Source organism: Montipora foliosa, chromosome 6 (assembly GCF_036669935.1).
Source record: "Montipora foliosa isolate CH-2021 chromosome 6, ASM3666993v2, whole genome shotgun sequence".
In the NCBI taxonomy this organism is placed as follows: Eukaryota; Metazoa; Cnidaria; class Anthozoa; order Scleractinia; family Acroporidae; genus Montipora; species Montipora foliosa.
This window is the reverse complement of record NC_090874.1, coordinates 44,140,330-44,155,329: the sequence shown is the minus strand read 5'-3', so window position 1 is coordinate 44,155,329 and position 15,000 is coordinate 44,140,330. Positions and strand designations below refer to the sequence as shown.

The window sequence follows — 15,000 nt, the reverse complement described above, 5'->3', positions numbered from 1 at the left end:
TTGCCCTCCCAGCGAGTAAATAGGTTTGGTTTTATCCTTTCTATGTGTAATACGCTTGACCTCGCATTTATCCGGGTTAAAGTGCATCTGCCATTTATTTGCCCATAAGCCAAATCGATCTAGATCACACTGCAGAACAGGGATATCAACATCCCGTGAACTGATTGTGCGATAGATTTTAGTATCATCTGCATAAATCTTGACAGTGGATGTCAGATCTGTCGAGATGTCATTTATGTAGATGATAAACAAAATAGGCATATAAGGCTGGAACGTTACTAACCATATTACACCCCCCCATATCAAGCCCCGACCAACCATATCACGCCCCAGCAAACAGCAGGATTTCTCAGTCATATTTAACACTTTTTGGCCTCCGTACGGTCAGTAAAAGTCGCGAACAGTTCGATGATGAACAAAATGAAAATAACTTCTTAATCCCAAAGCGGCTGTGTTTTATTTTTTATCATCATATCGGATATCGCCTCGCAACTTCTCTCGGCGTGACCTCTGCTCCGTAGTTGACGGTTGTCACGTCTGAAGATGCTAAATGTGACAAGATGCATATTATTAAATTTCGCTACAGGAAATTGCATTCTGTGGAAACATTACACACAAAATGTAGCTTTTTAACCTTTCGCATTGTTACCGATGAGACTTAAAGTACAGAAGACTGCACATTTAATACTAATACTGTCGAACCTCTCTAATACGGACACCGAAGGGACAGAGCAAAGTGTCCGTATTAGAGAGGTGTCCGTTGTATAGAGGTCATGAATATTACGTCACTTCAAAGGCTCCATTGATGGTATTAAGTGTTCTTTATATCAAAACTGGCCCAAGCAAGTCTTTGAGGTGCATAATGGACAGCACAAATCGTTACAATACAAGCTGAACAATTCCAAAAACACATGGCAAACTATAATACAGTTTCCGAGCAGTAACATAACAGAACAGTAACAAGTGTAGCGAACACTAACATACAGTAGAGTATTTAATGAAAGTTCTTTGTTATTGAGTCATTTTGCGTTAATGAAGTCTGTGATGTTCTTCTGAACAGCATTCGCTAGTCGTTTTTTGACATACAACGACTGAGCTTTTGAAATAATCTTGCATAACTCATCAGCCAAATTTGATTCAATGACGGGAAGGAAATCTTGAGGGAGAAAAAGGAAAGCAGCAACTGGAGAGTCTTCAGGGGCACCCAACGAGGATATAGTTCAAAACGACTTAAACGTAGCATTGTTAAACTATTTTGGTATTTAAACGGTAGATATAGGCATATTTTTATCCCCTAAAAATATTTTATCTGTTCGGATTTTCTAGCTGAAAGTCTAGTGATCCGAAAATTATAGGGATCAAAACTTACCTTTTCGAAAATTTCAGCCAGAAAAAGGCTTCCGAAAATTCTAGGTTAGCTTTTTAGGGTAAAAATCCGTTAAAAATGGGCAATTATACCATTTTTTTTATGTTCGAAAATCCTAGGAGAGGCAAGCAAGCAAGAAATTTTAAAAGAAATGGTCCGAAAATTCTAGATCTCAAATCGTCTTCCGAACAGATATTTTCCGAAAATTGATGTTGGGTACTAGATGCTTCTGTGAAGCATACACTGCGTTGCCTGTGGTACGTGCTACAGAAAATCAGAAGGCACTGAATTGTGTGGTATTGAAATACAGCATTCCAGTCTCTGAAGAATAACAAATAAAAGAGAAGTGAGAAACATTGGCTTCTGGGCTGACATGTTGATAATTTTCAAGTTCCCTCACAACTTCTTTTCACCACAAGTGTGCCCTCTGAGCATCTGAAAGCTTTGTAATACTAAACTTCACTGAAGTCAAGCCCTGTTTCGCGGGGTTAGGGTTAGGATGGGAAACCAAAACAATAAACCTCTAATAAAAACAGAAACCTCTGACCGAAAGTACTATTAACGCTAACAAATGCGAACTCAGCAAGGTACAGATTCTGTTAGCTTGCTTTATGCAAAACAAATATTGATGAAAAAGCAAATAAATATTGATACACAGTTTTCAGAAAGAGCAGAAGGAAGTTTCCCGGACGGTCGATCGAGAATAAAATATTTACGACATGAAAACAACATTAATTTTGAACCGTGAATATAGAATATAAAAAGTTACGATCAGCGACAAACATTTTGGGAGATTTTTGCTACGTTCAAGTAAATTGCAAAATCGAAAGTGACATGGCCGGAATTCAGCGGGCGCCGTGATTAAGTTACCGCGGCATGTTTACTCGCCAAACAGTGAAGCGTCTGTGTCAAATGATGGCAAGATACCGGGTTTTTGTAAGTTTCTTTTTCTGTCAAGTGTTATAAAGTTTGACAATGAAATGAGCGAAGTCAAAACAAAGATCACAATCGCCCAACTCTTGTTCATGCAAAGTCAAAATTTACTCTCCAAGACGCGTAGGACGTTATTTATCACCAGGTAATTCCATCATTTTGGAAATAGCAGCTACTGTATTATTCATCTGCGTCACAAGTTTTCACTGATTTTGGGGCTCATTTTGTTGAAACTCAAGCACGCTTCCAACAGGCCTGTGAACCCTTCCTGCTTACAGAGCAATACTAAAAAACTCCTCCCATATCACATTTGAACCTTAAGCTCGAAAATTCAATACACAACATGATATTATAATTCACAAAGGCAGAAAATACCACAGAATCCTTTTCCAGCGAAATATTTATTGAAACAAACAACATATTTGCTCTTAGAGGCGAAAACCTCTTCCTATTTCATTGCGTGCGTGAAGACAAGAAACTCAATCGTGTCAAATTACCATGTACTTCAGGTAAATATTATAGCTCACTTTGATTTCGTCTCGACGGGCGATAGATTGTTGTCGAAGTCCAGTGCTCGTCGCTTTTGAGATTCCTGCCTATTTTATCCAACTAACTTTCCATTATTGAGCTCCATAAGGGTATATTTTGTTTAAGGATCCACTAAAACGCCATTCGCGTTACATGACTTTCGACGCCATTGCAGGCTAAGTTAATGATTCTACTGTGTCCAGCAGAGAAATCTACGCAGTTCCACTACCCTCTCGATCCTAAGAAAATACTCGCAGAAGGCTCTGTCCACAAAGACACCACTTACCAGGGGAGTGACAGGCAAGACTTTTACCGACACGGAAAAAAAAAAAAAAAACACTAAAAAAAAAAAAAAAAAAAGAAAACAAACAAACTAAACGTAGACCTCGACTGGATTTGCCATGAGGCAACCCAGTAATAACAAGAAATCTTGATGATAAATGGCAATGACATGTCGATATATAATTTTTACTGATTGAAAACAAATGATACTGTTATCGTATGAACAATGAAACATTATATAATAACCCAGGCTAGTCACGGATTTTGATTGGTTCTTGCCTATGATCTATTAGAGGACAGACGCACGATTGACGTCACCATCAGCTTTTATGCAAATAAAGTTTAATTCTTTATTATATAAACAAATAGATTCCATGTTGCCGTGGGTCTGTTCAGTAATAGATCACAGAAGACGTCAAAATGTGGTAAGAACATCAGTGACACACTGGCTATCGCCTCGTGTGCCACTTTTTTGTTCTTACCACATTTTGACGTCATCTGTGATCTACAGACGCACGGCAACATGGAATCTATTTATTAAATTGATTACACTTAATGGTATGTAACGACAAACAGGAAATCGTATTGAATAAGAACTGTCATCATTGGAGTGTCCGTAATAAAGAGGTTAAGTTTTTATGAATTTTCTCTCTGGGGCCGAGATTTCGTGTCCGTTGTCCGTATTATAGAGGTTATTTTTACAAAGAATGTATGGGCATTTTCTCGGGGCCAAGTGAACTGTCCGTATTAGAGAGGTGTCCGTAAGGAGAGGTTCGACTGTACCGATTTAGAGAACGACAGGAGGTAATTACGCAATTCTTTATTATTCCGATTTTGGTGACCACAAGGCAAACGCTGCAAGCAATTCGTCATCCATCATGCGTTATTTCTGAGTCACAATTGGCATGTGGGACGCTTATATATACAGAGGTCCTAGTCTTTATCTTGCTTAGCAACTCACTGGGACACAAGATTTTATTTTGCGTACTTGTAGTCTGTTTACTGTTGTAGTGGACGGATTTTCAAAAGGCGCTCAACTTCAGTTCAGAACTTCATGATTGACTAATCGTCTGGTTGCCATAGCTCTGTTTCGTATGGGCCAATGACCACATTCTTCAGGAAATTTACAACGACTGACCAGTAAATTTAAAATGCTGGCCGTGTTATGTAAATGTAGGGTTGCTATAGTGGGGAAGGGAAGGTAGACTCCTGCGAAACCTGGAGGAGGTCTATGAGCTTGAATGCCTAATTACTGAACCTACACGAGTAACGAACACATCATCTACTCTACTGGATGTTATACTCACCAACAAGCCACAACTGTTTAAGAGAAGTGGAATTTTAAATCCAGAAATTAGTGATCATTATTTGACGTTTGTACTAATGGAGAGTAAAATTTCAAAACATCGCAAGAAAGTGATCACTTTTAGGAGCACGAAATCCCTTGATGTTGAAATGTTTAATGATGTTGATGTTGAAATGTTTGAAAGCACTTTTCAATTCCATTTTAGAGACCCATACACCCATGAGAAAAATGAGGGTCAGGCAAGTTGACGTACCCTACATGACAATGGAATGGAAACAAGCCATCAGGAGAAAAAGGAAATACGCCAAAAAGTATGCTAGAAATAAAACTAATGAAAATTGGGAGCTAAAGAAGAAAAGGAGGAATGAAGCAACAAAATGCCGAAGGAGAGCCATTAAAAAGTTTTGGAAGGAGAAGGCAGATCATCTTAATTCTAAGCCTTATGATTTTTATAATATTTTTAGACCCTTTCTAAGTGACAAGTGCCAAAAAGGATCTTATATCAACATTAGGAAAGTGGATGGAAAAGTTGAAAAGGATCCGAGAAATGTATCAAACATAATGGTCAACTATTTTGCAACCATGGCGGATGCTATAGGAGGTGTAGGAGCAAGCATGTTGAATGAGAATGATTTGTCTGAACACTCAAGTATAGGAAGCATTAAAACTGGTATACATGAACAGGAAGGACTAATATTTCATTTTAGAAAGATAAAGAGTGCTCAAATAAAATCTGCATTGGAAAAATTGAACACTAGAAAAGCCTGTGGATGTTGAAGCTTGCTTCTACAGGGATTGCAGATTCATTAACAATGCTATTCAATACAAGCATCGATTCAGGTATATGGCCAGATGCTTGGAAAAAAGGTGAATGGTGTCCTGTATTTAAAAATGAAGATCCACTAAATGAAATGAACTACCGACCTGTGACACTCTTAAGCACAGTGGATAAAGTGTATGAACAATTATTGAGTGGGCAAGTTTATCAGCACTTTGACAATATCCTCGACCCTAGTATTTCAGCATATAGAAAAATGCACAGCTGCGAAACAACCATTATCAGACTGACAGAAGAATGGAAATCAGCTATGGACAATAAACAAGTTGTTGGCATACTCTCCACCGATATGAGTAAAGCTTTCGACTCATTGCAACCGTCCTTATTGATCAATAAGCTCAAAGCATATGGGTTCTCAGAGCAAGCACTTTGTCTCATGCGTTCGTATTTCACAAATAGACCAAACCGGGTAAAACTAAATTCAGGGGTAAGTGAGTGGAAGGATATGAGAAGAGGATGTCCTCAGGGCTCATCCTTTGGTCCTCTGCTATGGAATACATTTCAAAATGACTTGACATATCAAATAACGGATGCAAACATCTCAATGTACGCCGACGACCACCAGATTTATGTTATTGCTGAATCAATATCCCAAGTAGAGCAGACTCTTAGAAACGAGGGTGTAGTTATATCAAGATGGTATAATGAGAATTATCTTAAAGGCAATCATAAAAAGTATGGTGCAATGATTTTGTGTAACAGGGATACGAAAGCTGCAGCAATTAATATCATAATTGATGGTGAGAATGTCGAATCTAAACTTTCCCTTAAGCTTCTTGGAGTGACACTTGACAGTAGACTGAACTATAGTTCACACATAAGTGATACTTGTAAGAAAGCAGGAAGCAAAGTCGGTGTTCTTAATCGACTCAAAAAACTGGTTCCTACTCATGCCTTGCTTCAGTTGTACAAGGCTGGGGTGCTACCGAATTTAACCTACTGCCACATGGTCTGGCATTTTTGCAGAGCATCAGACACTAAGAAGCTAGAGAGGGTACAGGAACGAGCTTTGCGAGCTGTATTCAGTAATAAAACAGCAACGTACGAGCAGCTCCTCGAATGGGCAAAACTACCGAGTTTAGAAAATCGAAGACTACAAGACATTTTAATTTTAATGTATAAAGTGAAAGATAATTTGGTACCCAAGACTATAATTGACATTTTCCCTATCTCAAATAGTAAATACAATTTACGTAACAAGGATTTTTCTATCCCTAGGGTAAACACTACAAAATACGGCAAACATAGTATCCGATATTTAGGACCGTATTTTTGGAGTAAAATAAATATTAACTTACGTCAAAAAACGAGCCTTGAAGCATTTAAACACGCAATCCGAGGTATGGACATAAAAGGATTATTGGACGGGAGCTGTAATTGTCAAGTGTGCCAGTCCTGACGATAACTTCTGATTTTAGTCCCTTTTTAAATTATTTATATGTTTAACTAAATTAGTAATGTTAGTAGCATTGTAAATAATTAACTATTTTTACAGTTAATCGTTAACTGTATTTAAATTTGTAAATCTTTACATGTATCTATCAATTTTATCTTTTTAATCTTAATTTTATTGATCAATTTTAATTAAGTGTCCCCAATTAGCTCTTAGCTAAGAGCTAAATAGTTATAGACACTTGAATAAAGTTTATGTATGTATGTATGTATAGTGTTTATTACTGCGTTAGATTATGTAAAGTTTCTGAACACTATCTGTGATCCTAATTGGTTGCGTTTGTTGAGACTGCAAAGGTGCTTCTTGCAGATAATACTAAATTTATCATAAAACAGGGGCACCCAACGTCAATTTAGGAAAATATCTGTTCGGAAGACGATTGATTTGAGATCTACAATTTTCGGAACCGTTGTTGTAAAATTTCTTGCTTGCCCGCCTGTCCTAGGATTTTCCAACATAGAAAAAAATAGTATAATTGCCTATTTTAAACGGATTTTTACCCTAAAGTGGACACCTAGAATTTTCGGGATCTCTTTTCTGGCTGAAATTTTCGACAAGGTAAGTTTTGATCCCTATAATTTTCGAATCACTAGACTTTTAGCTAGGAAATCCGAACAGATGAAAACTTTTGAAGGGATAAAAACTATGCCGATATCTACCTTTTAAATACTAAAATACCTTTAACATTCATGTTTAAGTGGTTTTGAACAATATTCTCGTTGGGTGCCCCTGATAAAAGCATAAGTTACATTTCTTGCTAAATCACTAAACTGTTTGCACCCCGAACAAAATTTTCGACTTGCTCACGTGACCATTTGGAGCGCCCCGATGTGTGACGTGTCATTCTTGATGCGAGCGAGGCCGTGGGAAAATAAAGAAAGAGACCGCGGCATGAGTTGTGTACATGTACGAAGAACTTTCCACCGTGTGGAAATGATATGTGGTCACTGATGTTTGAACGGAGGGGGAGATGTTTCAACAGAGTTCTACCCGAGACGTTTTAGAGATATAGGATTAATGTACAAAATGAGTGGTCTTACAGTTTCACACATATGGAAGACGTTTTGTGCCGCCTTCGATGTTTTACAACGACCGATAAGGACAAACGAGAAGAGATGTCAAATGCTTTCTTTTACAATTTATTTGCAACATTACTATCGTTTTGATTACTGAATGAAAACAGTAACTGTTTCTTTGTTCTCCACGACTGGCATTGACATGTTGACGATTCATATAATTTTCGCAGAGAATTTGTCTTCGAATTTTCGTCAACCAAAACAACAACAAGGGATAAAAACTCATCTTATCATTGGATTGAGAGTTCGGTATCGATTCCAGTGAACAATTTGTCGATTCTGTACTGGTATTTCTAAACCATACAATTTTGCTTTACGAGCATGAAATATGAAACAAAGCATTACGTGTTTACATTGAACTGCCTCGCAAGCGTATGGCTTTTTTTATTTTCTTCTTGGCCAAGCGCGCTATTCTTTACATTACCTCTAAATGTAACGTCATTCCAATTTACCTTTGCAAAGCCGTTTCGTTTAGAATTGGTTTTGAAATTGCGAGAACATTCTCTTCCCATGTTTCTGCATTGATGGGATAATGACAGGCTCCTGCAAATTTATCGCATTCCAGGGGTAGTCCCTGTAAACTTGTACCTTTCGCTTTCCGAATTAAGACCACGTATTCTCAAGGGAAAATTACTTTTGTCTTCTAGTTACTGTGCGTATATAGGCATACCCTGCGAGCAGAATCTCTTTCGATCTTCCTAGATAATTCGGGAAGAGGAAAGTAGACTCGTCTACTTTCCTCTTCCCGACTTATCTAGGAAGATCGAAAGAGACTCTGCTCGCAGGGTAATATAGGCAAGGACGCAAGAAGAATTTTGAAACAAATTTTCCCCTTCAGTAACATCACGTGAGTTGGGAAAAAAAAAAACGAAGCTGTAAAGGTCTGTTCTTGCCAATTATCGACGGGATCAACATATGCACCGCATCGTTGAGCACAATAATGTGAGCAGTACCCAGGATGACCGTCATCTGCACTTTCGGAGTAAAATCGAATTGCATTTCCTCTCTTCATAAATCCAGGTGCATCCTTGTACCGAGTTTTGCACCCAAAGCACTCTTCGATCTTGTACATTACAAAGTACTTTTCTCTGAATTCTTTGGTCGCCTTGTTCCAGTCATAGACTGAGGAAAGCAACCTAAAGTGCATTTTTCTTCGAAACAATTTGTCTGAAACAAGATTCCGCCATCTACGGCACACCAAACTCAGGGTCAAAATGGCAACATCTCCCTCACTGCCGCAGACAAACTGGAGTACCTCTGATAGCACCTCATCTGGCAGACAGTCAATGTCTAGAGAAACAGTTTCAATAGAATCATTGTTCAAGTCAGGTTACTGAGTATGATGCAACGTTAATATGAAGGCGTAAACTATTTACTTTTGTAGACAAGAGTGCAATTTAATGCACCGAATATGGCTCATTAGTAGTATGCCTGTTGTTGATGATGATGATGATGTCTACTCACTCTCAGTCCTCGGCATAGCACACTGCTTGCGAGTTGGTAGCTAAAAGAAATCAATCATGAAACGTGTCAGTCTTAATAGTCTCTGTAATCTTGTATAGCTGCAATCAAATGGCATGTTGGCCATCATAAGCACGTTTTGTTTTAATAGTGGTAGCAACCTAAGCCACGGAAACGCTCACTTGTTTTATGCTTTATGAACCACATATCGGTAGATACGTGTGCTTGAATAGGAAAGAGAGTAACCTGGGGAATAAGCGTTTAAGTTATGCTTACGTCTTTTTGCTCCGTGTATTTCTTTTCTTTTCCTTGCATCCGCTAACTAAGGAGCCACTCTGACGACTTGAACTTTCTGTAAAATAATTTAGTTCAAACCCCACAAAGTGGTAAGTTTCAACAACATGGTTGTAGGTTTGAAGCTTCAACAGTGAGGTTTTTGGAATTTGAGTATTTCAGATATTACCTTTATTTTTGATTTTCTTCGGAGTTTTTTCTTGTAGGGGGTGCAGATGTTTTCCTTTGTCTCCGTATTGCCGGTTTGTTGCTTCTCGTCCACTTCGCTTGTCGCTTGAGTCTCATCTGTACAAATCCTAGAAACCATCGTACAGCAAAATTTGCAAATGTAAACTGAAATCCTTTTTTAGTATGCTTCCTCAAGGTAATATATTTTACCATGAAAACAGCTTTATGTTGAAATACCTTGTTCTCATCCTAACACATTCTTCGGTATGGAGAATTGCGTGCGCTATATAAAGCCGCAGTTCGTCAGAGTCTCCCTGAAGGCAGAAAGTTAAAAATCGAGTGGTTTACTCAGTGACTGGCAAATGTAACCCCGTATCTATTTGATATTTTTTCGAATAAGTATTAAGACGCTGTACGATAATGATCATACCTGTGAAAACAATGGCTGTACGTCATTTGCGAGGCATTCGGCCATCTGTTAAGCAAAAGAGAGGAAGAGAGAGGGAGAGAGAGATACCGAAGCCCTACCATTACTCATGTAAAGAACACAACGAATTATTATTTTTTAAAGTACACTGCTGTACTCCTGCATACCTTACGCATAACACCCCGCAGCTTTGGGCGTCGTTTTGTACGGCGTAATCTATGTTTACGCCCTGCCAAATGTTGTGGTCTTACACTTCCTTGTTTCCGAGGCGGTGTGATAAAAACGACCTGACGAGAAATATAATTAATTGTAATGGATCATCCGCTGACAAGCGGACAGAGAAAATAGAACAGAAACAGAACAGAGATTCGTAGATGATTCCAACCAAACACTCAACGTTATGTTTCTGCTGAACTCAGTGAAATCGTCAGAGCATTTTCCCATAGGGTCATAGTACATTATTTTATTCTTTTTCATATCTGCACCCTTGACAAAAAAAGGCGGTGAAAAAAGGCTTAGTACTGATCCTTGTCTTGCTTGCTTTACATGCAGTGGCTGCTAAAATCATTCATCATTTAAATCCTGTACACAACCTACCCCTAAGCACCAATGATTTTGTCTTTTGTTGATTGGCATTAGAAGTAGATCGGTCTTTACCAAGGAGCCCTGGAATTTTCAAAAACATGTTTTCCGTTGTTCTTTGAGTACGAAGTTCATACCAGCAGACATCGGTCACCCCCCTAAAAATCTGATTTCGTTTTCTTATTGACAAAGAATATATGGCGCTTCCCTCGTAACACAAAGCTGCGAATGTTCTTAATTTATCACCGGTTCTTTTGTGTTGGCATGGGACTTCATTTCTTTTGGTCTGATAAACTGAATGAAAAAGCTATGCTTTACCTTAGATTTTCGTAGAGCCGATAAATTTAGTCCTATGTTGAGCGATGACTGTAATGATGCCCAAAAGAAACTGTCCAATACGGTAACCACTCGATCAGTCTGTTGATCATATAGACCCAAAGGAAGGTTAGGTTAGTTCACATCTTTGAATACATGCTGACTAAGCCAAGCGGTGAACGTTTAATTGGGGTACATGAACCAAGGGCACCCTTTTCTCCAATATTATTTGTTTTGCTAAGCTCTGTGTATGTCTTGCAAGGCATCTCAAACACCCACGTTTGACTTGTTTTGTGTCATTTGTTAGTTTCAGCTCACAGTGTCCTCAAAGCAAAGGATCTTTATTTAAGGGCGCGTTCGATTGACCGTCCTATTCCGGAATAAGAATACGTGGAGTGATGATTAAAACGGTATGTTTGGCGCGTTTCGAAGCTGCAAGGATGATAAAAGTATGTTTAAAATAATATTTTAGCAAATGTTTGACAATTTTAATGTGAATCTCCGCAAAAACGAAGGATTTCCAACTTGCATTCCATGTATTCCTATTCCGGAATACGGTCTATCGAACGCACCCTAAGAGTCTAATCTTCTACCTCTGGAGGACACTGTAAATTGAAATTAACAAGTCGGGCGTGCAAGTGAGGGTCACTTGATCGATTTTTGGTGATGAGAGACCTACGAAAAGGATTCTGGGATCGCCAAAGGGGAAACATGGCATGCCAAGGAAGACAGACGTACATGACCACAGAAAGTTTTTTCTTTGTCAAATACAGTGAATGTTGGAAAAAGAGTAGTTACATTTGCCGTGAATCTGTAAAACATAAAGATGACTAAATAATTTTATGCGGAAATTTTAAGTTTCAGGTTTGTGTGAAGGATTTGATGAACTTCAAGTTGCGTAAGATCGATTTTGAAATTTAGCTATAATACCGCTGAATTTCACAATCAATCTTATGCAAGAAAGAGCGAAAATCGATAGATTTCGTGATATCAATCACTTTCGATGTTGGCGCACAAATTTTGCAGCCTACGTGGCACGGAAAATCACGACAAAGATGCGCGTTGTCCTTTGTCCAAGGACACAATATTTTGGCTCATGTTTCTGCTTGTGAGACCCACAGCGATCCAAAATCCTCTGTGTATAACGTTTGGCTCTGTGAATAAGTCACCGGCATCCAATGGGCCAAATGAAAAAAAAAATCGCTTGCATTATCTGTAGGATGCGATGCAAGGAGACGGGCAGTTGTCTGTCTGTCGTGTGTAAGTTTATCTGAAATAAAGATTTATTTCGGCAGGTGGTGTAGTTTACAGTTGCTTAAAATCATTTAGATCTTGTGGCGTTAAATTTTGTAAAGAAAACTTTGATCGCGGACGTGCTGTCTCCGACATCCAAATAACTGCACGTAATTTGATAATATGGACAGATTCAACAGCTAAGAAAAGAAAGCAAGAGTACAGTTAACTTTTTGCCTCCAATACAAACATATTCACTCTACTAACCAATGTGAACTTTTCTTCAAATTTATTGGCTACAGCTAATAATATAGAGTTGGTGACAACTTGACAGACAACTGCAAGAGGTTTCAGTTTTTCGAAGTGTCGTTGTATTTCAGACGTTCTCATACAATCAGTGTTCGAATAAATAATGTCGACTATCAATGTAATGGAGGCATAGTTAGCCCAAACGGATAAGCAAAACTTAACGGTCATCATAAAAAAGGTTGTCGGGATGAGAAATTAACCCTTGTCCCTAACCCTTCCTGAGACTAGTTAATGTACTATTGTAGCCTGACATCATGTTTATATCGGCAGCGAACGATCAGCTGGAATGGTGAAATCGATTTTATCCAGTACATTTACTAATTTAGTACACACCGATAAAGTCCTGTGCGTAATTGTTATAAGTGATTAGAATCCGCATTATATTACTTGTACCAGCCGGTGACTGCTTTGCGAAATAAAGGCATGTTTATTGAGCTTGAACGTATCACGAACTAGTGATTATTCTGTGATCACACTTCAATCAAAAGTTCCCCATTGTGCTTGCAGCTTTTTATACATTCGTCATTGACCGCGAATGACACCAATGCCTTTCAGATAACTTGAGTCGTAAAATATTACATCCATAACTGATGAAATGAACCCTTAATTTATAAATCCATTTGCAATGTGGATTGTCCCAGGTATGGAGAGTGCAAAAAAAATGCTAATTAAAGTTGACTTCCGCGGTTACTAATTTTCTTTTTTTTTTAACGCAACACCTAAGCTACTGAGCGGCTACGATAATTTACAATCTTGCCTAGAAAAGGGCCAACTGGAAAACATGGACTGGACTCTGGACTGGACTCTGGACTGGACTCTGGACTGGACCCTGGACTGGACTTTATTAAACGAAGTTAATATTTAACCACCCTACTGACGACATAAGGGAGACATTTTTTGTACAGGGCCACAACGACTTCAATGGAGATAAACTTGGTATGTAAACGTAGAAATACAAGTTAGCTGAGCCGAGAGTATATCGAGAAACAATTAATTATGAACATGATATGTGTAGGATATTTCTTATACACTTTTTTTGTATTTTTTTACATTTTTTGGAGAGACTAGCGTTTTTGTCTGCGAGACCGCGACTTTGAGTTTTGATTGCGAGACCGAGAATTAGATCCTAAAATGGCTTTGCAAAAAAATTTGAGACACAGAGACGTTCGGGAACGCTCAAAAACCGAGACCATCCATTCAGAGACCATTCATCACCCCTCAGGTGATAACGAACAATGATTTGATTGGTTAGATTTAACCTGTGTACTTCTTCAACAAAAATTAGCTACTATAAAATTCGAATTGTTACACAAATCAGGAATGCCAGGTCACGATTGTCAAGTTCTAAAATTAAAGATATGCTGCCAATCAATAAAGAAGATTATGTTAAAAAGATGAAAGCAAATGTATTTTTCCTTCTCTCCTGGCAACAATGTTTTGGTATTTGCCACCCCCTTTTCCCATCCCATAACTTATCTAGCGTTGTGTTTGAAGCGGACTACATTCTTAAAGTAGCACACGCACGAGATAGGATCGCGTGGCGACATTACATTGTTACGTGATGACTTTAAACTTTCACAGCGTTTACGCAATCATAGCCAAGCGTACAAGTGGCGGGGTTTGTAAAGTTAATTTACCACTGTAAACAACTGAAGTGCTTAGTTTGTAGTGCTAGCTGCTTCAATTGTAGAAATAGTGGGGAAAGCGACCGCGCTTAACATATCGAATATATTGAATTGGACTACATTCCTAACATTCTTTAGACAGCGCACGCATGAGATATATCGTCGACACAGTATTCACTTAATAGTAGCTTGACTTGATTGAAAGTTACTGGGCAGCATTGTTCGATTTTTCGTTTATGTTCCCTTTGAAAAAAACATCCATTCTCATTCTCATTCTCGCTGGTTAATAATTAAATAGAAACGGTTAATCATTATATTATTGGTTAAATATTAACTTCGTTTAATAAAGTCCAGTCCAGGGTCCAGTCCAGAGTCCAGTCCAGAGTCCAGTCCAAAGTCCAGTCCAGAGTCCAGTCCATGTTTTCCAGTTGGCCCTAGAAAAGTGGTTCTTGCGAAATCGAAATGGGAAACACCAAACACTGTAGAAAACAGATTAGTAATTTAAGCTCACAAAGGTCATCATTATGGTTATTTGCAAAATCCTGTATAGCTCGCTTTTAAAGATGCGCATGTTTGTAAGATACATTCACCAGTGTGGAGAATTGGAACCTACTGAAAACCAAACGTGTTTCTTAAATTTGTTTTGACATGATATGATCTTTATCTTTCAACTCTCCTACTAAAAGGCAAAAAGAATAATAGGTTAGCTAAAAATATTATTCTATTCGTTGCCATGGTAACGGCGAACAATACCAAATTCGCCTACAAGTCGACGGCCATATTTGAAAGTGTTTCATATAGCCT

The 15,000-nt window shown here is 38.3% G+C and overlaps 1 protein-coding gene across 1 annotated transcript in view; it reads right to left on the bottom strand.

Moving 5' to 3' along the window:
- Positions 1-8,572: 8,572 nt before the first annotated feature.
- Positions 8,573-15,000, bottom strand: part of LOC138009111 (uncharacterized) — a 9,328-nt gene continuing 2,900 nt past the window's right edge. The window contains exons 3-10 of the mRNA XM_068856410.1: positions 11,033-11,131; positions 10,300-10,419; positions 10,136-10,180; positions 9,943-10,019; positions 9,707-9,833; positions 9,520-9,595; positions 9,247-9,286; positions 8,573-9,072 (exon numbers count right to left, since the gene is read on the bottom strand). Coding sequence (XP_068712511.1) covers positions 9,566-9,595; positions 9,707-9,833; positions 9,943-10,019; positions 10,136-10,180; positions 10,300-10,419; positions 11,033-11,131 — 498 coding nt within the window. The 3' untranslated portion in view covers positions 8,573-9,072; positions 9,247-9,286; positions 9,520-9,565. The remainder of the gene's footprint in view (positions 9,073-9,246; positions 9,287-9,519; positions 9,596-9,706; positions 9,834-9,942; positions 10,020-10,135; positions 10,181-10,299; positions 10,420-11,032; positions 11,132-15,000) is intronic.